This window comes from Babylonia areolata, chromosome 10 (assembly GCF_041734735.1).
Source record: "Babylonia areolata isolate BAREFJ2019XMU chromosome 10, ASM4173473v1, whole genome shotgun sequence".
Classification (NCBI taxonomy): Eukaryota; Metazoa; Mollusca; class Gastropoda; order Neogastropoda; family Buccinidae; genus Babylonia; species Babylonia areolata.
The window spans coordinates 13422036-13445179 of record NC_134885.1 but is presented as its reverse complement, the minus strand read 5'-3'; the positions used below and the strand labels follow the sequence as shown (position 1 = coordinate 13445179).

The following is a 23144-nucleotide window of genomic DNA, read 5'->3' as shown; positions in this document are numbered from 1 at the left end:
GAACACAGATCAACAATCAAATAATGCAATATAACTACGACATTTCATGATAAAACAGTTCCTGCTAAGCATTTCCCTGAAGAAACATCCCACATAACACACAAAGATCAAAACTATAAAGATAAAGCAAATGTTCACACACACACACACACACACACACACACCACAGCTACTGAGTTGGTGTTGTAAAACAACAAAACAAAACAAAGCAAACCGACAAAACATTTCCCTTACCTTTCTGTCTTCTCTCTTTTTCCACAGCCTCTCTCTTCTGCCTTTCCTCTCTTTCTTTCTCCTCAATAAGCTTCTGTATCACCTCTGACTTTGGCTGTCTGGTTTTCTGTTCTTTGGAATTGGATGCTGGTGTTCTGAAGTTGGTGTTGATTCGTTTTATCTGTTGGGACTGCACACATGTCAAAAACACTTTTGTACACATGTACATTTATCTGCATGCCTGCATACACAAAACATTACTTGTAAAGCAAACACTGAAACAGCCTTTTTAGTTATGAAATCCTCACCAGTTCATCTTCATGTCACTTGTCAGCCACTTTTATCAATATAAATCTAAAACAAGAGGCAAAGCCTTGAGTTAAAGACTCACTTGTGCTTCACACTTTATCCAGTAACTGTAAAGGAATCATGAGGAGAGGGAAAAAAAATCTTTAAAAGTGTTCTGTATTAAATATGATATATAAAATAAGCTTGGGAGAAAAAAAAGAAGAAAAAAAGGGATGTGAGCAGGGTCAAACCATGCATGTTCAGTTCCAAAGCAAGCAGGCTAATCCCCACTGCTGTGGTGCATCTGACGCAATTCAACTTAATTAATATTTAAAGCAATAATGTTGTTTATTTCTTTGTGCACTAAATAGTGTTTTTTTGTGTGTTTTATCTTATCTCAATTATTCTTTTATTTCTGCGGTAAAGGAGAAAAGTTCCTACAGTTTTTGGGACTTAGCTTTTGATCTGCCAAGGCTCCCCTGAATCTAATAACTTGGAAACCTCCAATGTAACCAAATTACCAAGTGTGATGATCATGATGCCTGGTCCAAGCATGAGTACCAGTAGTTACAACTAAGTGCCCTTGACACATGGACTTAGTTGCTGCTCAACAAAAATGAGAGCAAACGCTTGAAGGAAGACAAAAATGAATGTTTTCATTCCTATGTGCCAAGGAAAACAAACTCAGGGTTTCCACCGAAGCCAGTAAGTGCAAAAAAAAAAAAAAAGAAAAAAAGAAGAAAAAAAAGTGCACTACTATCTCCTTGAAATTTTGCATGATGATTGTTCACACATTCTACAGGAATGAAAACATTTTTAAAATGTTCAACTTCAAGTAAGGGGTTAATCAAACATTCAGCAAACTTGCAGAGAAGTGAATAATTCTTCAGACGTACGGAAGGTGTCTCGAAAACTAAGAAAATGTATGTTTTTGAATAAACAAATCTGTTGTTTTTGGACAAAGGATAAATTAAGTGAGTGACAATCATTTGGTGTACACATGGACAGTTTATGGTTTTTCTATGTTTTGTGTGTGTGTGTGTGTGTGTGTGTGTGTGTGTGTGTGTGTGTGTGTGTGTGTGTGTGTGTGACAGTGTGTTGAGGCCATGAAATAATGGTCACTATTCATGATGAACACAGAAAATACAATATACTAAATATGCTTAATCTTAATTTTCAGTGCTGAAAGACTTGATTAATGCTGAATGCTCTGGACAGTAAATGTTAACATTATGCACTTATAGTCCAAATAGCACAAAGGAAAAAGGAAAAACAAAAGCAAAGCAATACAGCTGAAAGACATCAAATCTTCAGTGTGTCACTTGCGTTTGCGTAATAGTAAAGTAATACCTTTGTTTTCCCTCTGCTTTGTGGAAAATGAAAACTTCACAATTGCAAAATGTCTCTAGCATTTCCAAAAGTATAATGCCAGCATAATGTGTGGACCTATTCAATTCCATTCCTGTTTAGATATGCAGACAAAGAAGATAAAATGCACTAACGATAAAGGTATACTGTATATCTATCCTGTCAGAACAGTATGTAAGTTGGGTAATGGAAACATGAACATAACCCCAAAACAAGTATGGCTGTTCAAATGACAAAATAACAGTCATGCACTTAAAAGTGAGCTTGAACAACTGAACTGGATCTTGATTTTATTTGAATAAAGGACCACAGTCTTGTATAACATTGACAAAGCAAAACATGTAAGTTGCCCGTGAACGCTGAAGAAATCGCTCAGATTCAGACCCTCCAGATATTTGGAGAAAGAAACAGATTACAACTGTTCTGAGCATTCGTTCAGCCCCCCCTCCTCCTCATTTTACATTTTAGTGTTTAAATGCAATACATGTTCTAAACATCGGCATTCACATTGTAAGTGCAATTCAGCATATTTTACATGGAAAAGCACTTTCTAAATCAAATTGAATTATCATTATTATTATTATTATCTTTCTCCACATTTGGCAGTTCCTTCCGGCAGCATACTCTTACTACACTGATGACTTCTTGGGGCAAAATGTTCTGCATCTATCAAAGTCATCCTCAAACAAGGTAAATTGGCTGGAAACTAGAAAAAGAAAAAAAAAAGGGGGGTGGGGGGTGGGGGGGGGCACAGTATTCAGCCACAGTTCACATAACACAAGCGACAATCCCTTTAAATAAACATGCTTTGCTTTGGGTGTGCAGCCAGCAGCTTGACATTGGTCCTGAATAATTAATGGATATAATGTTCAATTCCTGTTCAATGAAAGATTATGCATACTTCAGTTCCAGCATTTCATGGAAAGGCCAGCCGTTCTTGATTCTTGTGTTTGCTTTCACTGCTGTCCGTAATGAACTTTTCACTATTGGCTGATAAAAGTGGTCCCAACAGAAGTCCGACCAGGAATCAAACTCTTGATCCACTGACTGGTCACCCTCAACACCTCCTGACTCCAAATTTGCCAATTTTTCCACCAAATTACCAACAAACTCCCATTAATATCATAAATTACCATTCGATAAAATCCCAGTCCAACCAACTAAAATTACTGGATGCAATGATTACTGATGTCATTCACTGACAATCACATTCTCATCGGGATCTCCATGAAGCACTGAGCGTCGTATCAATTAAGGATTGATGTCCAGCTGCTTGAATATTTTTATTAACTGTAGAACATCAACAGCATCAAGGATTTTTTTTTTTTTTTTTTTTTTTTTTTTAGTTCAAAACTGCAATCGCAATTGTTAGCAGGAGAATAAGAAAAATCTACAAAAGCCCTTTCAGCATGACCGATTTTACAACATCAACAACAAAAAAAAGACCAACTGGCTGCCACATTGATGGGTCATTTAAAAATTATATGCATTGATAACAAGCATGCAACTTTAAACACAATATAATAATTGTTGTTGATGATGAGTGTGAGTGAGTGGGTGAGTGTGTGTGTATGTGTGTGTGTGTGTGTGTGTGTGTGTGTGTGTGTGTGTGTGTGTGTGTGTGTGTGTGTGTGACAGCACCATCAGTAACACTAACAGTGTAAAAAAATGTGGAAGCTAACTAGGTCTGTGTGCTATCCTGTTTGGGGATCTGGTGCAAAAAGCTGGGCCATGCTGGGCCTCTGTGTTCTCCATGTCTCCAGAGACTCCAGTTGACATTTGACTCTCATTCCTGATCATTTACATGAAGTTTATCATCATAAAATTTTATGTGTAATTTTCAAAATTTTCAGCATAATCAACAGGTTTCATGGAATACTCACCAAACACTAACAATGATAAAGTCACCAGGAAATTGCTACCCTAGAAGTAAGAAAAAAAAACCTTCAAATTTTTTATCTTATCGCATCTTATCTCACAATCTGTACATCCAGACCGTACTATCATGGCGCATGGTTGATTGGGATAGACCTTGTTCATTAGAAAAAAAATTAGAGTAATTTGCCCTTGATTAAGCCGGAAAGAGAATTCATGGGAAGTCTCTAAAAGTGAAAGTTGCGTGTTCGTCGATTGTACTTGTGTAAATGCTTCACAATGGGTCTGGGGAAAACGGGAGGAAAGAAGTACTGTTCGAACTTCAAAGGAAAAAAGGTGAAATCACAACGAATACCAGCCATGAACCGATTGCAAAGAGCGTGGTGAGCTCAGAATCATTTCGTGAACTGAAAAGGACCGCCAGTGGCAATGATATTCCTTCACCTTTTACAAACAAGCTCTTCAAAACAAGCACGGTATGTGACATTTTGAATCCAATATTCATTTTTTATGTTTCAAAATATATTTGTTTCAATTCAACAGCCAAGACTAAGAATGTTTTGGGTCTTCATTTCTCACACACTTATCTCCCTAGTGTTTCAATCCAAAAGCACAATTTAACCTTTAAAACGGAGAATTACAGTACACCAGCTGGCTGGTCTTTTTCAGCTTCCAGTCACCAATGTTGTATCATTCAACTGGATTTTTTGTGAGTTTTTTGTTTGTTTGTTTGTTTTGTTTTTGTTTTTTATTGTTTTTTGCCACATTCTTAGCTGTGATATTTATTCAGCACATATGTATGCATCTCTGACACATAGTACAAAACTGACTAGCGTACCCCTGAAACAAACACTACAAAGCATTTGCACTATACAACATTCGTCAGTGCATATTTCTTTCAAGTGGAAATGCTTGCATATTTTCAGAAAGTGCTGTAACAATGATACTGAGACAGTGAGATCCTTGCTACTTCCACAGGCAATGTGAATGTTTACACACACACACACACACACACACGCAATCACACACACGAGATAAATAGATAGATAGATAAGGCATAGTTATTGTTACAAATTTAAACAACTCACTGGCTTGAGATTCTGCACATGCATAATGCAGTGAATACATCTGACACATTTTAGGGGTTGTATGGAGTTTGACTGAAAATGTGTAACTAAAACAAATGTCATAACATAACCATTCAAACTGTAATCATATATTTTCTTTTCTTTTTTTTGTCACAGTTGTCAGATGTGCGAGTCCAAGGAAACATCACTGCTACTTCTGCATCAGCAGTGGAAACCAATGCTGCTGACAGTGAATTGAGTAATTTTACAAAATTTTATAAATTTGGAAGTGAAAGTATGTAATGATCTGACAGCTTTGCTTTCCCCTTTATACCAATCTGACACTGATGACACAGTGAAAGATGACTTATTAGGGCCTTGAAAACTGTTTTGTCATAACATTTAGATTGAAGGGGGGTGACAGTAGTGGGTGTCAATTTGTAGAGAGAGAGTGTGTGTTAGTTGAGAGCGGATTGATTCAGGAGGATCATTGGTATTGACAAATTGTGTAACAGTCTGATTATATAATCTGTGTATGAAGATTAAAAAATTTTTTTTTTAAAGCTTTCTTCTTGGGAATTGTGGAGTTTGAAGTGTGTGTGTGTGTGTATGTGTGTGTGTGTGTGTGTGTGTGCATGCCCCACCTCCCATTTTTTTAATTTCCTGCATTAAAAAAAAAAAAAAAAAAAATATATATATATTTATGTGTGTGTGTGTGTGTGTGTGTGTGTGTGTGTGTGTGTGTTTTTAAATCATACCTTCCTCAAATCAGAATTTCCTTGTGTTGCTCAGTTAATATTTTATTCAAATGGTTGCGAAAATGTCAGTACAACAAACAGTTAATCTGACAATAAATGGTTTCAGTCAGTCAGTGTGTGTGTGTGTGTGTGTGTGTGTGTCATTTGCTTATTGCTTGTTGTCAAATCTGTACAATCAGAATCTGCGCATGCGTGGTGGAAGGGCAATGGCGGGTTTTGAAGACGCGAGAGGATAAATTTACTGAAAATTGTTTTCTCGAGTGTTAACTGGAGTGTGACATTCGACCAAAACTGCTTAAAACAGCTAGGGAAGTGTACCCACACAAGTTTCTCTCAAAAATTGCAAGGGCACTGTGAAACGAGACAGAAATTACCCTTTGGTGATGTCGCCAAAAACAGCTCACGACCTGGTACAATAATAACATTGTGTTCGTGATGTGGGCAACCTACCACATAGGCCTAGCACAAAAGTTTGTGTTGTGACTGATAGTGAACAAAAACAATGGATTCAAAACAAAGCCCTAGTGACTTGTCATGATATTATTATGAGAATTACTGTTCAACTATACTTACGGATTGAACCAGTGTATGCTGCTATACAGCTGTAGTTTCTGACTGACTGAAGAAAGAGAAAGCAAGTATTGTGTATTCAGATTGACTGTATCAAAACAAACCTGTGTATGCTGTGGTGATTATTCTACGGGATTACGTGTGGAAAAGGGGGGGGAAAACCCCCCCCAAAAAAAACGGATTCAAATCATTACCCTTGTGACTTGTTCAGATAATAAGGTTGTGACTATTACTAGTCGGATCGACAGTGCTGTGTTGGTGGATGTATCAGTGCTGTGTTGGTGGACCGAATCAGTGCGGTGTTGGTGGACTGTATCAGTGTGTGCTGCTGGTTCTTCTGACTTGTATGATATTAGGTGAGGCGAACACAGGATACACTGCTACACATGGCAAGGATCTGAGATTGAAGTGAACAAGGATACATTGCCACACATGGTTTGAGAGGTGAGTGAAATCTTCCTTTTTGAAACACCATAGATCAGACATCATGTCGGGGGAACATAAAAGACGGATAACATCAGAAACAAGTTCAAGGATGCGCAAAGGATCAAATGCAACTGATGAACGCTCTCAAACTATTCAAAACAGCAATTGTGGACATTGTACAAACACAGTAGGCCCCAAGGACAAAGCACTCCAATGTGAAATATGTGACCTGTGGTTCCACATCACTTGCGTCGATATTGACGAAGTCACCTATAAGCTTATGAAGAAAGATGCAGACAAGCCCAACCCACAGCTACATTGGTACTGCGGCAAATCGTGCAACCAGGTGATCCACAAATTTTTGAATGGCATGGAAGAACTGAAAATTGACATCCTGGAACTATCAAAGAATGTGGAAGCAGTTGCAGCCACTGTAACCAAGATAACAGAAGGTGACCTTCCACAGAAAATGATTGAAAAGATCAGAGACACAGACGAAGCCGTCAAAAATGTCACGATCAACACAGCAGACAAAAACACAGGCAGTCCTACTCCTAAAGAGAGCCAAATTGTTGACATTGTGGACAGCAAGACAGAGGAAAAAGTAGCTGAAATGGAAGACAGGCACCGAAGAAAAACCAACCTGATCATTTTCAAAATGAAGGAATGCGCAACCACTGAATCTAGGGACAGGAAATCAGAAGACACAGAGACAACAACAAAAATCTTGCAGCATCTGAATATCCCCCATCAACCAACAGACATCAGAAGACTGGGCAAGCCAAAAGAAAAGGGAAGCGAAGGCCCCCCGAGACCACTAAGACTAACTTTCGAGTCTATAGCACAGACAGATGAGACTCTGCGCACCTACCACAGAAAGAGAAAAGAAGAAGAAACCAAGGCTGCTGCAACAACCCCCATCTCAGGCATCAGTATGAGAAAAGACTTGACCCCTGCAGAACGCAAGAAAGAGACTGCACTTTACAACGAACTGCAAACGAAGAGGGCCCAGGCGTCGGGGGACGACAAAGCTAGATGGGTGAGGCGCAACAAGCGTGTGGTCTACCTCAGGGAACCGCCAGATCAGGCGGTCCAGGGAGAATCGGAGTAAAAAAACTCTCAACTCGCAATGTATATAGTTTTAAAACTTCATCAGTTCCCAAGCTGTCATCTAACCACCAGAACAATACAGCCAATGCTTCCTTGAACTCACGTACGTGCCTCTACAGCAATGCAGATTCATTACTGAATAAAAGGAATGAACTACAAGCCCTTATCAGCATGTACAAACCATCAATGATTGGAATAACTGAAGTAAAACCAAAGAACACAAGATATGCAGTACAGGAGTGCGAGGTAGCCATTGACGATTACGACCTTTTTCATAACCTCACAGACAAGAAAGGACGGGGGATGTGCTTATATGTAGACAGCAACCTCAAGGCTTCCCAGATAGAAGTTCAAGACAACGACTTTGAAGAACAAATATTAGTCGAATGTCGTCTAGACGGCTCAGATAAACTTTCGATTGGATTGATATACAGAAGCCCAAACTCTCCCCCGGATAACACAGAAAAACTCAACAAACTGATGGTGGACCTGGGCAAACAGAAGCAGTACTCCCACATTCTCCTGATGGGTGACTTTAACCACCCGAAAGTCGACTGGCAAAAGGAGACCTGCAATTGTAGGGAGGAGCACCAAGCGCAGAAATTCCTCCAAGCCACCCAAGATGCATATCTGACCCAGCACCAGAAGGAACCAACAAGATTTAGGCAAGGACAGAACCCCAGCCTAGATGACTTGGTCTTCACCAACCGAGAGGAGATGATAGACAGCATCACAACACAAGCCGGACTAGGAAAAAGCAACCACGTGACTCTCATCATCAGCTTCTCATGTTCTTACGTTAAGCGAGAACCAGCAAGGAAGAAGACAAAGTTTGAAGAGGGGAACTACGAAGAAATGAATTTGGACCTAGCTGAAGCAGACTGGGACAAACTTCTCTCCAACAAGTCAGTTGAAGAAACCTGGATAATCATCAAGGATGAGATCCAGAAAGCTGTATATAAGCACATCCCAACAGTGATGACATCAGGAAGAACCACCCAGAAATGGATGGACCCGAAAACACTAAGCACGGTTCGAAACAAACACAGACTCTTCAGAAAATGAAAAAAATCATGAGACCCTCAAGACGAGCAGGAATACCGTCGCGCAAATAACCATGCCAGAAGAGCGTGCCGCAAAGCGAAAAGAGGTAGACAGGAAAAGGTCGCAGCCAACGCAAAGAATAACAGCAAAGTCTTTTGGTCATATGTCAAGTCGAAAACCAAATGCAGGTCAGGCATTGCAGATTTGAAAAACGCTGATGGAAAAAAAAACGACAACAGACAAAGAAAAGGCAGACGTTCTACTTCTAAACTAATTTTTTCAAAGAGTCTTTACACAGGAAGAAGAGGAGAACCTACCACCACCCCCCGAGTACAACATCCAGGAAATACTGCAAGAGGCAAACATCACTGGAGCAGATGTGAAAAAACAACTTCAAAATCTGAAAATAAACAAGGCACCTGGACCCAACGGAATCCACCCTATGGTGTTGGCGAAGGCAGCAGGGTCTCTAGCACGTCCAATAGCACATCTATTCTGCCTCACTCTGCAACATCGGGAAATTCCTAATGATTGGAAAGAAGCCACAGTCACTCCTATCTACAAGAGGAAAGGAAGCTGACAGCAGCCAGAAAACTACCGACCTGTCAGCCTGACCTGTATCCTGTGCAAGGTAATGGAAACGCTCATGAGGACACAAATAATGAATCACCTACAGCGCAATGAACTACTATGTGAAGAGCAACATGGATTCGTTCAAGGGAAATCTTGCGTGACCAATTTACTGGAAGCTCTCGATGACTGGACCAGGCTGATAGACTGTACCACCATCATCTGCTGAAGAAAGTCGAAGCCCACGGAGTAAAAGGCCCAATACTCAACTGGATATCAGCCTTTCTTGGAGACCGAAAACAAAGAGTCAGAATCAATGGAACCTTCTCAGACGAAGTAGCTGTCACAAGCGGTATCCCTCAAGGCAGTGTACTAGGACCAATCCTTGTTTGTCATCTATGTCAATGATCTACCGAAACATCGATCTACCGAAACATGTACAAAACACCGTCAAACTGTTTGCAGATGACACAAAAATCTATGCCGCTAGCGACAGCCAGGAATCGACCGCATCGCTCCAGCAAGACCTAGACAGCCTCCAGAGTTGGTCAAACGATTGGCTTCTGAGATTCCACCCACAGAAATGCAAAGTGATGAAAATTGGCACACGAAAATCAATAGCATCGTACCATATGAAGCATGTAGATGCTGAAACCGGAACCATCAGTGAAATACCCTTGGCAGAAAGTGAGGTGGAAGCGGACCTCGGTGTTCAAGTTGATAATGACCTCAAATTTAAGTAGCACGTGGACAGTGTCACAGCAAGAGCGAACAGTGTAATTGGCATCATCTGCAGAACCTTCGAGTTCTTAGACTGCAAGCTCTTCATCCAGCTGTACAAAACAATAACGAGGCCTATCCTCGAGTACGCACAAACTGTGTGGCAACCTAGACACAAGACATTATGTAAGCAGCTGGAGGACATGCAGCACTGAGCCACAAAGCTGATCTCCTCGATCAGTGAGCTACCTTACGCGGAAAGACTAGAACGACTCGACCTGCCTAGCCTGGAACACAGACGACTCAGAGGGGATATGATAGACACATTCAAATATGTCCACGGACTCCACAGAACCAAAAAACCAAAACTTGAAACAGCAGAAGATTCAGGCACCAGAGGAAACGCGAAGAAACTGTTCCCGCACCACACCCACTGTGACACCAGGAAACACTTTTTCAGTGAAAGGGTCACCAAGACATGGAACAGTCTCCCAGACGAAGTGGTCTTGGCACCGTCGGTGAATGCCTTTAAGAACAGACTGGATGTCTACTGGAAGAACAAGCCAGACAAGTACAATCCGTCTTAGTATGCACAGCCAATGACCCACACGGAGCGATGAACAGGTCTTTGGACCTCAAACATCGTACAGTTCAAGTTCAAGTTCAAGTTCAGACTTGGACTGTTTACAAAATGCAATGTAAACAGGTCTAAGTCAAACACAGACTTGAAGAAAATCACTTTGATAAGATTTTTTTTTTTTTTTTAATCATTCATTCATACCTAAATGCGAAACAATGAACAATTGTCTAACAATTTGAAATATATAGAAATGTCCCAGAATCCAGATGACTGGCGTTATTAGCGACAAACGGGGGAACTCAGCGGGCATACTGGTGGTTGGTGGCCAGCCTTTTTGATAACAGCGTCTTGAAGCTGGCGGCCGATTCAGTTTGAACTAACAAATCGTCACATATCTTGAGTAGTTGTAAATTGAAAATGTATTATTTAAAAGAATACATACCTGTTTAGCAACTGCTTGTTGTTTTCGGTCAGCCTCGAGAAGCAATTCTTTAAAATCCATTGTGAAAATGTTATCGTTTTGTGGTACAGAAAGTTCCCGAAACACAGAAAGACGTCTTGCTCACAGATCACCGTGAAGCAACTGTGCCTTGTACAAGTTTTCATCTCTCACTGACTTCCGGTACTTCCGGTTGTGAAAGAATAGAACATAGTTGTTTCCCTTGTATCAATTCGATAATCCACAATTGCAGAAAAAGACAAAAGCGCAAACATTATTAAGTTACAGACAATTTGATAAACAGGTAAATAAATTAATTGGCGAAGTCCTATTTCAGCATCCTAAAACCTATCTTAAAGCAATTTTAGTGCACGTTAAAGCGACATCTTCTTCTTCTTTCCGTTACACGACCAACACCGACTTCCGATGTCTGGCTGTCATGGCGGTTTATCAGTTCAGAAAAAAAACACGAAATAAATAAAATAAAATAAATAAATAAATAGATAAAACAGAATAAAAAAATAATAAATAAAATAAAATAGAAAAATAAAATAATAGCTAAATACTACTACTTGTAATAATGATATTTAAAAGGCGCGCGCGCGCGCGCACACACACACACACACACACACGCACACACACACACACACACACACACACACACACACACACACACACACACACACACAAAGATGATAAATAAGCAAATAAATGTAAAACATGCAAGCACACGTTCATCCCCCCCCCCCACACACACACACTTACTCAGTGTCGAAGCACACACGCATATATATATATATATATATATATATATATATATATATATATATATATATATATGCACACTCGCACGTTCCAATATTCCGTTGCTCCCACAGTGCACACACACACACACACACACACACACACACACACACACACACACACACACACACGCCTTAAATTATATTTCAGACATTCCGAAAACTGTCAGTGAAATTCTATTATGTGTAGACTCGAAGTCAGTATTACAAGCTATAGAATCTCCAAATTCAAAATTCAAAGAAGCGAATTGAGATGACAATGGAAATAAAACATATTATACACCAACTGACAAAACAGGGCATTAAAATAACTTTCTGTTGGGAACCTTCGCACTGTGGAATATCTTCAAATGAGTGGGTAGACCAAGCAGCTAGAAGAGCAGCACGTAATTTCGAAGGCGCAATACAACTTGACATCCAGTTAGATCTACATGAATACACTGATTAGTTGCATAGAAAATGTATCTAAAAATCGATTTAAGCAATTACTTATACATTCAAATAATCAATATTACCAATGTTGTGAAAACACAAAAAATGCAGCTAATCCCAAACATTTTCTAAATTTGACACCAGCAGCACATTCAAGACAAATTACAAGTCTAATGTATAGAATTCGTTTAAATGCCTTTCGTACAAAATTTTCTAAAAATATAAAATGTATATGCGGTAAGCAAATAACAGTAAGTCATCTACTCATTCATTGTCCGAGCATAAGACAGTTGATTCCTAAAGATCTAGTTGATGACTTTTCTTCCAATATTTCATTAGCCACTGAAAAGATTTTGAATGATTATTCATTGCTTAGAATGTTTCCGGAAATTTTAAACTCCAGTCCAGTTGGTATCCTCCTTTGATGTGTTATAATTAATGTTGTTGTTTATATTTACATTGTTGTAAACCTGCAAAAGAACAACTCAAAAAGAGCGTACGCAACTGTCAAAAACTTGACAACAACCAAGCAAGGACGAGTCAGCACCATCCAGGACAAATCAGGGAAATGCCTCATTGAAGAAAAAGACATCCTACAGCGCTGGACTGAATATTGCTCCGAGTTGTACAACCATGACACCAAAGGTGACACTTCAGTTCTGAACTGTCCCCCATCAACCAACAACGACAGCCAGCCAATTCTTCGGGAAGAAGTAGAGGCAGCAGTGAAGACACTGAAAGCAGGGAAGTCAGCTGGCGTCAACAACATTCCCGCCGAACTGATTCAAGCTGGAGGCGAAGCGGTGATTGATGCCCTCACCACCATCTGTAATAAGATCCTGCAGACCGGAGAGTGGCCAACCACCTGGACACAATCATTGGTCATCACAATCCCCAAGAAGGGCAATCTACAACAGTGCAAAAACTACCGCACTATCAGCCTAATCAGCCACCCCAGCAAGGTCATGCTGAAGGTCCTTCTCAACCGACTGAAGCCGCAAGCAGAAATGATCATCGCCAAAGAGCAGGCCGGCTTCAGAGCAGGGAGAAGCACAACAGAACAAATCTTCAACCTGCGCTTGCTGTGCGAGAAATATCTCCAGCACCAAAGAGACCTCTACCACGTCTTCATTGACTTCAAGAAGGCGTTCGACAGGGTATGGCACGCTGCCTTATGGGCCACCATGCACAAATTCAACATCAGTGAAGACATCATCCAAGCCATACAGAACCTATACGAAAGAGCAACCAGTGCAGTCCTCTTCAATGGTAGCACGGGTAACTGGTTTAGAACCACGGTCGGAGTCAGACATGGATGTCTACTCTCTCCCACTCTCTTCAACCTCTTTCTTGAAAGGATCATGACTGACGCCCTGGAAGATCATGTGGGAACTGTCAGCATTGGAGGCAGAGTCATCACCAACCTGCGCTTTGCCGATGACATTGATGGCCTGGCAGGAGAAGAGAAAGAACTCGAAGAACTCGTGCACAAACTTGACAAGACATCATCAGCCTACGGCATGGAGATCAGTGCCGAGAAGGCCAAGGTTATGACCAACAACAGCCAAGGCGTAACGTCCAACTTGCACGTAAACGGTGAAAAACTGGAAGAAGTCTCCTCCTTCAAATACTTGGGTGCCATTGTGTCAGACGAGGGTTCGAAACCAGAGGTCCTGTCCAGAATCGCGCAGACTACTGCCGCACTGAGTCAGTTGAAGACTATATGGAAGGACAAAAAGATCTCCCTCTCGTCCAAAATCAGACTAATGCGCTCCCTCATCTTCTCAATATTTCTATACGCTTGCGAATCCTGGACCCTCACTGCAGAACTCCAGAGAAGAATCCAGGCCCTGGAAATGAGATGCTTCCGCAAGATCCTGAACATTACATACAAAGACCACATCACAAATGAGGAAGTGAAAAGAAGAGTCCAAAACGCCATTGGCCCATTCAAAGACCTGCTAACCACAGTGAAGGAACGCAAGCTCCGCTGGTATGGACACGTCACACGATCAGACGGCCTAGCCAAGACCATCCTGCAGGGTACCGTACAAGGAAGGAGGAAGAGAGGCAGACAGAGAAAGCGGTGGGAGGACAACATCAAAGAGTGGACGGGCCTGCCATTTGTCACAACTCAAAGGGCCGCTGAGGACCGAGGCAGGTGGCGCGAGCTGACCAGGCAGTCATCCATGGTGCCCCAACGACCCACCCACGGGTCAAGGGATAGATGAGATGAGATGAGATGATGATATGCATATACGTACATATTCTCCTCCCCATGACACCTCATTCAATACACACCACAATCTCTTTAGACCTTTTTCTTATAATATACTTTTCCTCTGATACATAACATGAATACTTTTTTTTACACTAATATTCACATGCATTCCCTGTCCTTTATCCACTTCTTTACTCCTTTCCGTCTAAAAACACTTATAGTGAATAGACGTTAAACTGAAGATAAAACACACACACGTGCACAGAGCTCTCCTGACACATGTGTACACTTACACCCTCGCTCACTGACGCATACACGCACACAAACTTGAACACACAGACACACAAACACACACATACACACGCACAGAGGCTGCCACTGACTGGCCGCAAGATGGATGGGAAAAGATCTCTGATGCCAAGAACGTGGCGTCTAGGTGTTGCTCAGTCTATTGTATTTGGAAAAGCCCACAGAGACTCTGTTCCGTTTTGACTGAGTCATTTGCGCAGTGTTGGTCAGTTTGGAAATGAAGCCGATATTCGTTTGATTTGCAAAGCATCGTGCTCTACCTTTCATGCTAGACGTACGGCCGCCCCCTCTCTCTATCTTTCATGTGGTTCATGGTTGCTGGGTATTTTCGTGTCTCCATAACCCACCGAACGCTGACGGACATGGGTTACAGGATCTTTAACTCTCTCCATACGAACGGCGGAAGAGACGACGTTAACAGCGTTTCACCCCTATTACCATCATCAAAATATTGCAAGCGGAAGGCTCTTATACTGAAGAGGTGAATGTTGACAAAGAATACCACAGTTCTGACGACGGAAGCTAAAGATTGGGTCATTCAGACACCCACTGGACATCCGAGGGGTCTGTGTAGAGGAGAAGAGAGGACTGGCCGTACTGAGTGAGTTAACGTGCGTATTTGATCTTCTGCGTGCGTTTTTACCCCGCCATGTAAGCAGCTGTACTCCGTTTTCAGGGGTGTGCATGCTGGGTATGCTCTTGTTTCCATAACCCACCGAATGCTGACATGGATTACAGGATCTTTAACGTGTGTATTTGATCTTCTGCATGTGTATACACACAAAGGGGCTCAGGCACTAGCAATTCTGCACGTACGTTGACCTGGGAGATCGGAAAAATCTCCACCCTCTACGGCCCACCAGGCGCCGTCGCCGTTATCGTGATTCGAACACTGGACCCTCAGATTGAAAGTCGAACGCTTAAACCACTCGGCTATTGCGCCCGGCATATTCATTTGTAGACGTTATCTATTTCAGTGGTTTTCGACTCGAGGGTTAATGTATTCAGCCGTTTTGAAGCATAGACTCAAGTCACTTAACTAACGTGCAAGCACTTGCCAGTTTCGTAAAATCGTCTGCATTGATAGATTTGTGCACATCAGAGAGCCGCTCTTTCTGTTTTGGGCCATCAAACCAGGTAATGGTAAACCGAATGAACATTGTGGCTTGACTTTGAGTGTCAGTTCGTGTTCATGGTATCAGTAGATTATTTCGCGTTTAATTATCAATGATTATTGATTATAACGGTCGATTAAACGCTGTGCTATTTCTCATATACCTAATTGCCAAACACACGACAATTCGGTTTAAACAGGTCACAGATCAGTTCAGGATATTAAAAGTGAAATAGGACCAAATCTGTTGATTGCCATTGTACAATCTTTCGCGCCTCTCGAGCCATTGCACGCACAGTCATTACTCCGTTGCTGGGCAAGGCTGTGTGGGGACAAAGACAAATGACTAAGTGACAAAGGCAAAGTCCTTTCTTCTCTCTCTGCGTGTCGGCTTTACCTGTCCCTGAGGAAATGAAGACAGTGAGCCATGTGACTGCCTGACTGGAGAGTGCGTCAACAATAACCTAGCCCGGGGTGGCGGTTGCCACTTGACAGCCCTATCCGGGAGGTTCATCACGCGGCTGTTCAACTTCGTACACACTTAAAGTTAATTTGTTATTTCTTTTCTTTTCTTTTATGTCTGTCTCACTCTGTCTCAAATCGCCGAGAGTCTATTTGAAAGAAAGACTGCCAACTTTTCTGCTCTCTCTCTCTCTCTCTCTCTCTGTCTCTCACTGTGTGTAGGACTCTGCCAACCTTTCTGCTGTGTGTGTGTGTGTGTGTGATTATTACCATGCTTATGCCTTTATGTAGTATTGTGTATGCATGTTATGACTTAAAGTAACATTGTGTCGTGCATGCAGTGACATGTGTAATGTAGTATTGGGTAGTGTGGACCCGGTTTCAGGGTGGGGACTGGATGAAAAAAAGTGTGCCAGTGCTTATCTATTATCCTGGAAAATAAAGAGGTTTGTCTTGTCTTGTCTTCTCCCCCTGTCCCTCCCCGTCTCTCTCAACGAAAGTCCTATTGAAAGTGAAAGACTGCCAAATCTCTCTCTCTCTCTCTCTCTCTCTCTCTCCCTCTCTTCTCTCTCTCAACGAAAGTCCTATTGAAAGTGAAAGACTGCCAAATATATATATATATATATACCTCTCTCAACGAAAGTCCTATTGAAAGTGAAAGACTCTGCCAATCTCCCTCTCTCCCTCTCTAAACGAGAGTCCTATTGAAAGTGAAAAACTCTGCCAACCCCTACCCTCCCCTCTCTCTCTCTCTCTAAACGAGAGTCCTATTGAAAGTGAAAAACTCTGCCAACCCCCCCCTCTCTCTCTCTAAACGAGAGTCCTATTGAAAGTGAAAGACTCTGCCCCCCCCCACCACCCCTCTCTCTCTCTCTCTAAACGAGTCCTATTGAAAGTGAAAAACTCTGCCCCTCCCTCTCTCTCTAAACGAGAGTCCTATCGAAAGTGAAAGACTTTGCCACCCCCCCTCCCCCCGCCCCATCTTTCTCCAAACGAAAGTCCTATTGAAAGTGAGATTCTGCCAACACCCCCCCCCCAACCCCCTCCCCACTGCCCCTCCCCCTCTCTCTCTCTCTAAACGAAAGTCCTATTGAAAGACTCTGCCAACCCCCCCCCTCCCCCCCTCCCCCCCCCCCCCCCCTCCCCCCTCCCTCTCTCTCTCTCTATCTAAACGAAGGTTCTATTGAAAGTGAAAAACTCTGCCAACCCCCCCCACCCCCCACTCTCTCTCTCTCTCTCTAAACAAAAGTCTTATTGAAAGTGAAAGACTATGCTAACCCCCCCCTCCCCCCCCCCCCCCCCCCCCGCCCCCTCTCTCTCTCTAAACGAAAGTCCTATTGAAAGAGAAAGACTCTGCCAAACCCCCCTCTCTTGGAAATAAAGACTTTTGTCTTGTCTTGTCTCTTTGCAGGTCGAAAAGGAGAGTCCTTTTGAAATACAGTGGGCCATGTGACTGCCTGACGGTGTGTCAACAACTACTCACCCTGGGGTGGCGGTTGCCACTTGACAGCCCTACCCGGGACGGAGGTTCATTTGGCGGCTATTCAACTCGGTACACACTTGAAGCTTCTTTGTTTGTTCTTCTTTCCGTCTGTCTGTTTCTCGCCTTCTTTTCTCTGTCTCTCTCACTTTCTTTCGTTCTTTCATTTCTTTCTTTCTTTCTTTATTACGTTTACTCATTCTTTCTTTATTTCTGTTTGTCTCCACCTGTTTACTTTCTTTTTTTCTGTCTGTCTGTCTCCTTGTCTGTCTCTGTCTCTGTGTGTCTGTCTGTCTCTGTCTCTGTCCCTCTCTCTCTCTCTCTCTTGCAACCTTTTCCATTGTTTTAAATTTCGTCGCACGTGAAGATTTTGAATACCCGGGAAGGAAATAATACTGAGCTGCTTCTGCTTTGTTCACAACAGTAGTTCTGGAAATCACTGAGGGCAGATTTATCAGATAATGCCTTAGTGTTGTCTGAAGATATCTGTCTTGAAGTTCTGACTGTTTACAGGACTGAGTTCTGCAGTTAAACTATGATACCGGGTTATGAGTGAAGTCAGTGTGTATGAACAGAGTGCAAGCTTAATTGTCAGACAGGTTCAAACAAGAGATTGCAAATGGTAAAAAAGAAAAAAAAGTTATGTTCGTGGTAGCCGTAGGTGATATCGGGTTATGAGTGAAGTCATTGTGTATGAAAAGAATGCAAGCTTGTCGGACAGGTTCAAACAAGAGATTGCAAATGGAAAAAAGAAAAAAAAAGTGATGTTCGTGGTAGCCAGAACCTTAACGACGCCACCTAATTGACTGTGGAATAAGCACAATTACTTCTTGCTTTCTTCTTCTTCAATTTTTTTCCACATTCATTTTTTGTTTGTTTGTTTTGTTTTGTTTTGTTTTGGTTATTATATTTTATTTTATTTCTATTTTTATTTATTTATTTTTTTTAAATTTATTTGTTACAAAAAATGTTTGGTTATTATATTTTATTTTATTTATTTTATTTTTATTTTATTTTATTTATTTATTTATTAGAAGTAGTATTATTAATATTATTAGCATTTTGTTATTTCTTTTCTTTTTTTTCCATTTTATCTTCTTCTTTTTTTCTCAAGGCTGACAAAGCACATTGGGTTACGCTGCTGGTCAGGCATCTGCTTGGCAGATGTGGTGTAGCATATATGGATTTGACCGAACGCAGTGACACCTCCTTGAGCTACTGATACTGATACTGATATTTCTTTATTTCCATATGTCTGTCTGTCTGTCTGTCTATGTGTCTGTCATTTCTTTCTTTCGTTTTTTCCCCCTTCTCTTTCTGTTCCCTTTTCCTTTCTCTCTCTCTCTCTCTCTCTCTCTCTCTCTCTCTTGTTCCATCTCGCGGCGAAGACCCGTTTACAGTCCAGCTGAGAGACTTTGCTAACCTTTCTTCTGTGTGTGTGTGTGTGTGTGTGTGAGAGAGAGAGAGAGAGAGAGAGAGAGAGAGAGTACGTGTGTGTGTGTGTGTGTGTGTGTGTGTGTGTGTGTGTGTGTGTGTGTGTGAGCGTGCGTGTGTGCGTGTATGTGTGTAGGTGTGTGTGCGTGCGTGTATGTGTGTGTGTGTGTGTGTGTGTGTGTGTGTGCATCTGCACGTGTCCGTGACGTGAGAAAGTGAAGCCAAATCGTCGTGACGGAGAGTCTCGTGTCAATTACCTGATGGAGAGTCTTGTGTCAATTACCTCAGTGGAGAGTTTCGTGTCAATTACCTGACGGAGAGTCTCGTGTCAGTCAATTACCTGGAGTGTCTCGTGTCAACTACCTGGAGTGTCTCGTGTCAATTACCTGATGGGGAGTGTTGTGTCAATTACCTCAGTGGAGAGTTTCGTGTCAATTACCTGACGGAGAGTCTCGTGTCAGTCAGTTACCTGGAGTGTCTCGTGTCAACTACCTGGAGAGTCTCGTGTCAACTACCTGGAGAGTCTCGTATCAATTACCTGATGGGGAGTGTTGTGTCAATTACCTCAGTGGAGAGTTTCGTGTCAATTACCTGACGGAGAGTCTCGTGTCAGTCAATTACCTGGAGTGTCTCGTGTCAACTACCTGGAGAGTCTCGTGTCAACTACCTGGAGAGTCTCGTATCAATTACCTGATGGGGAGTGTTGTGTCAATTACCTCAGTGGAGAGTTTTGTGTTAATTACCTGACGGAGAGTCTCGTGTCAGTCAAGTACCTGGAGAGTCTCGTATCAATTACCTGACGGAGAGTCGGCAACTACCAGCCACCAGGGTGGTGGCTGTCTCTTTACAGCCCTGTCCAGGACGGAGGTGGTGGAAATCGAAGAGGGACGAGAAGATAATATTGATCACTTTTCGCTGTGGTTCTGCCATATAGCTTTTAAAAAAAATTCTTTAAAAAAAAAAAAATAATACTAATACAAATAATTAGTATTTATATAGCGCTGAATCTTGTGCAGAGACAAATCAAAAGCGTTTTCACACCAGTCACACGCATACATAAATATGTTTTTTATAAAAACAACAACAAAAAAACAAAAAACGAAGAGGCAGGGAAGGGAGGTTATCTTCGGAAGAGGTGGGTTTTAAGGCCAGACTTGAAAGAGCTGAGTGCGGAGACCTGACGAAGCGAAGGGGGTAGTTCATTCCAAATGCAAGGTCCAGAGACGGCAGAAAGAGCGGCGGCTGTCAATGGAGTTTTTGAATCTGGATGTGCGTATACAGAGTGGATCCGAGTCTTTGAGAACGAGATGGGGTGAAGGCAGCCACAGAGACAGGAAGGGGCAGATTTGTGAATACATTTACAACAAAGAGTGCAGATTTTCTACTTTATTCTATGTGAGACAGGGAGCCAATGGAGATGTTGTAAAGGAGGAGTGATGTGCTCAGATCTTTTCTTTCTGAGGACAAGTCGGGCAGCAGAGTTTTGTATGCGCTGGAGGGACTGGAGGGATGAAGCAGGCAAACCAGACAATAGAGAGTTGCTGTAGTCGAGGCGAGAGAAAATGAGAGAAACAATAAGTCTAGATGTTGCATCGGTGGACAGATATTTCCGAATGGGTCACAGTGCAAATGGCAAGGCTGGAAGCAGGTGGTAGTGGTGGTGAAAATGTGACAACGGTATGGACCTTTCAGCTTGAAAGAAAACAGTACAATTGAAAGATTAAAAGATACTTACCTGAAATTTAAAAGCTTGATCAGTGTTAGTTCCGCATTAGAGAAGGGCACCTCGAAAGAATTATGGTTGAGTGTGCGAGCAGTTTTTCTGAGCCAGTCAGTCTTGAGAAGGAGGAGGAATTTTGTTTAATGCCCCGTCACACATCCTGGTGATTGTACACATTTTATTTTGTTAGAGTACAGATTCGAGTATCATCGTTTAGGAGGGGGAGAGGGATGAATGGTGAGTTGGGGGGGTGGCGGGTGGGGGTGGGGACCGGGAAGATGGTGACTGGAGTTAAGTCTTAAACTATGTATAACATTTTAAAAAAACCTTATTTAACCATTTTGTTTAAAATGAAATAAAAATCCGAAAGAAGTACAGCATGGGTCTTCATTTATAAGGCGAAGTGACCCATTTTGTTCTCATGCTGTCATCAGTGATATCGTACTGACCCTTCTGAAACCCCATCGGTGAACCTGTTGCACGAAAATAGGTGGTTGAGAAAAAGAATTTGTTTTGTGGTCAAATATTGCAACAAAATTACGACAACTTCTTGATTGTTAACCAGAAGGTGAGGGTGGGGAGGGCGAGAGAAAATGTGTGTGTGTGTGTGTGTGTGTGTGTGTGTGTGTGTGTGTGTGTGTGTGTGTGTGTGTGTGTGTGTGTGTGTGTCCACGTTGAGTGTACACGACAACACGTACACGAAAATGATTTCTTCACATCAGTCGCTTCAAAATGATATTCACGAACACACGTTACGAGATATTGTCTTTGCTCTTGTTCTGTACACGTGGTGTGTGTGTGTGTGTGAGTGTGTGTGTGTGTGTGTGTGTGTGTGTGTGTGTGTGTGTGTGTGTGTGTCTGTGTCTCTGTGTGTCTGTGTGCGCGCACACACATAAACGCACAGAAACAGAAAGTATACACACAAACACGTGGACACACACACACACACACACACACACACACACACACACACACACACACACACACATTCACAGCAAGCGACACAAAGAGCATAGGGAAAGGAAAATGTGCCTTGTGCAGACGTCGGTCTCCAAGTGGTTTTGTTGAAGACAGATGACGAGTTGAACTGACTGAAGAGAAAACAGACAGTCGTGTACAGGTGTTGACACAGCGTTACCTACAGCAGGGTGGTAAGAGACAAGAGAGTGTGACCAGTGGCTGATGTTGTGTTGCAGGTGTACCGGATGAAACACCGGCCCTCAGGGATGATGAGGACGGTGAAGTGCGTCACTTCTGACAACTTCCGGGAGATCAGGAAGGAAATCATTCTGCTGTACTTCCTGAACGAGGGCGACGTCCACAGCTTCGCGAATAGGTCCCTGTTTCCTCTCTCAGCTCCCGCTGTTGCTGTGTGTGTGTGTGTGTGTGTGTGTGTGTGTGTGTGTGTGCCGTGTGTGTGTGTGTGTGTGTGTGTGTGTGTGTGTGTGTGTGTGTGCATGCGTACGTGCGTGCGTGCATGTGTGTGTGTGTGTGTGTGTGTGTGTGTGTGTGTGTGTGTGTGAAGGTGCTGATCAAAAATGGCCTGGTCAAGCGCGTCACCTCCATCCGCGTCATCGTGGGTCCGACCAGATTTTGACCATAAATGGCCAAACCTAGATAAAACTCGATTGAAAATAATGCCAAGTGTATTGCACTCTGCAAACATTGTCCTTTCACATATCCAAAATATAGAAAGCTGGAACCAAACACAAGAGGTGTATGCAGTTCTTGGCTGACCGGCATTAGGTGGACGTCTCAGTAGACGCCGCAGTCGTTGACGACTACGAATGAGACGAGTTTACCGCCGAAGACGGAGGACGGAAAGACAGTCGAAGACGGAAGAGGAGGTGGTTGAGGACTGAGAGGGAGCAGGGGGTGAGGGGTGAGGGGTGAGGGTGTGGGAGGAACTGGGCGGTCGGTCGAGCTGCGGATGATGATGATGTCGTTGACTGAAAGCATCCAGCCAGATAAGTGATGCTCAAATGAATAGAATAGAATAGAATTGAATGTCTTTATTACCACAAGGAATATTGGGGGGGATAGTACTGACATAAAAGGTACAAACATAAATCGAAAATCATACATAAACACAGATACAGTAGAATTTAGGATACATACATGTGCATATCAATACACACTCA

General features: G+C 42.3%; 1 protein-coding gene across 1 annotated transcript in view; it reads right to left on the bottom strand.

Moving 5' to 3' along the window:
- LOC143286800 (uncharacterized) overlaps positions 1–11186 on the bottom strand; it is a 30181-nt gene extending 18995 nt beyond the window's left edge. The window contains exons 1-2 of the mRNA XM_076594593.1: positions 11032–11186; positions 235–403 (exon numbers count right to left, since the gene is read on the bottom strand). Coding sequence (XP_076450708.1) covers positions 235–403; positions 11032–11091 — 229 coding nt within the window. The 5' untranslated portion in view covers positions 11092–11186. The remainder of the gene's footprint in view (positions 1–234; positions 404–11031) is intronic.
- Positions 11187–23144: the final 11958 nt, after the last annotated feature.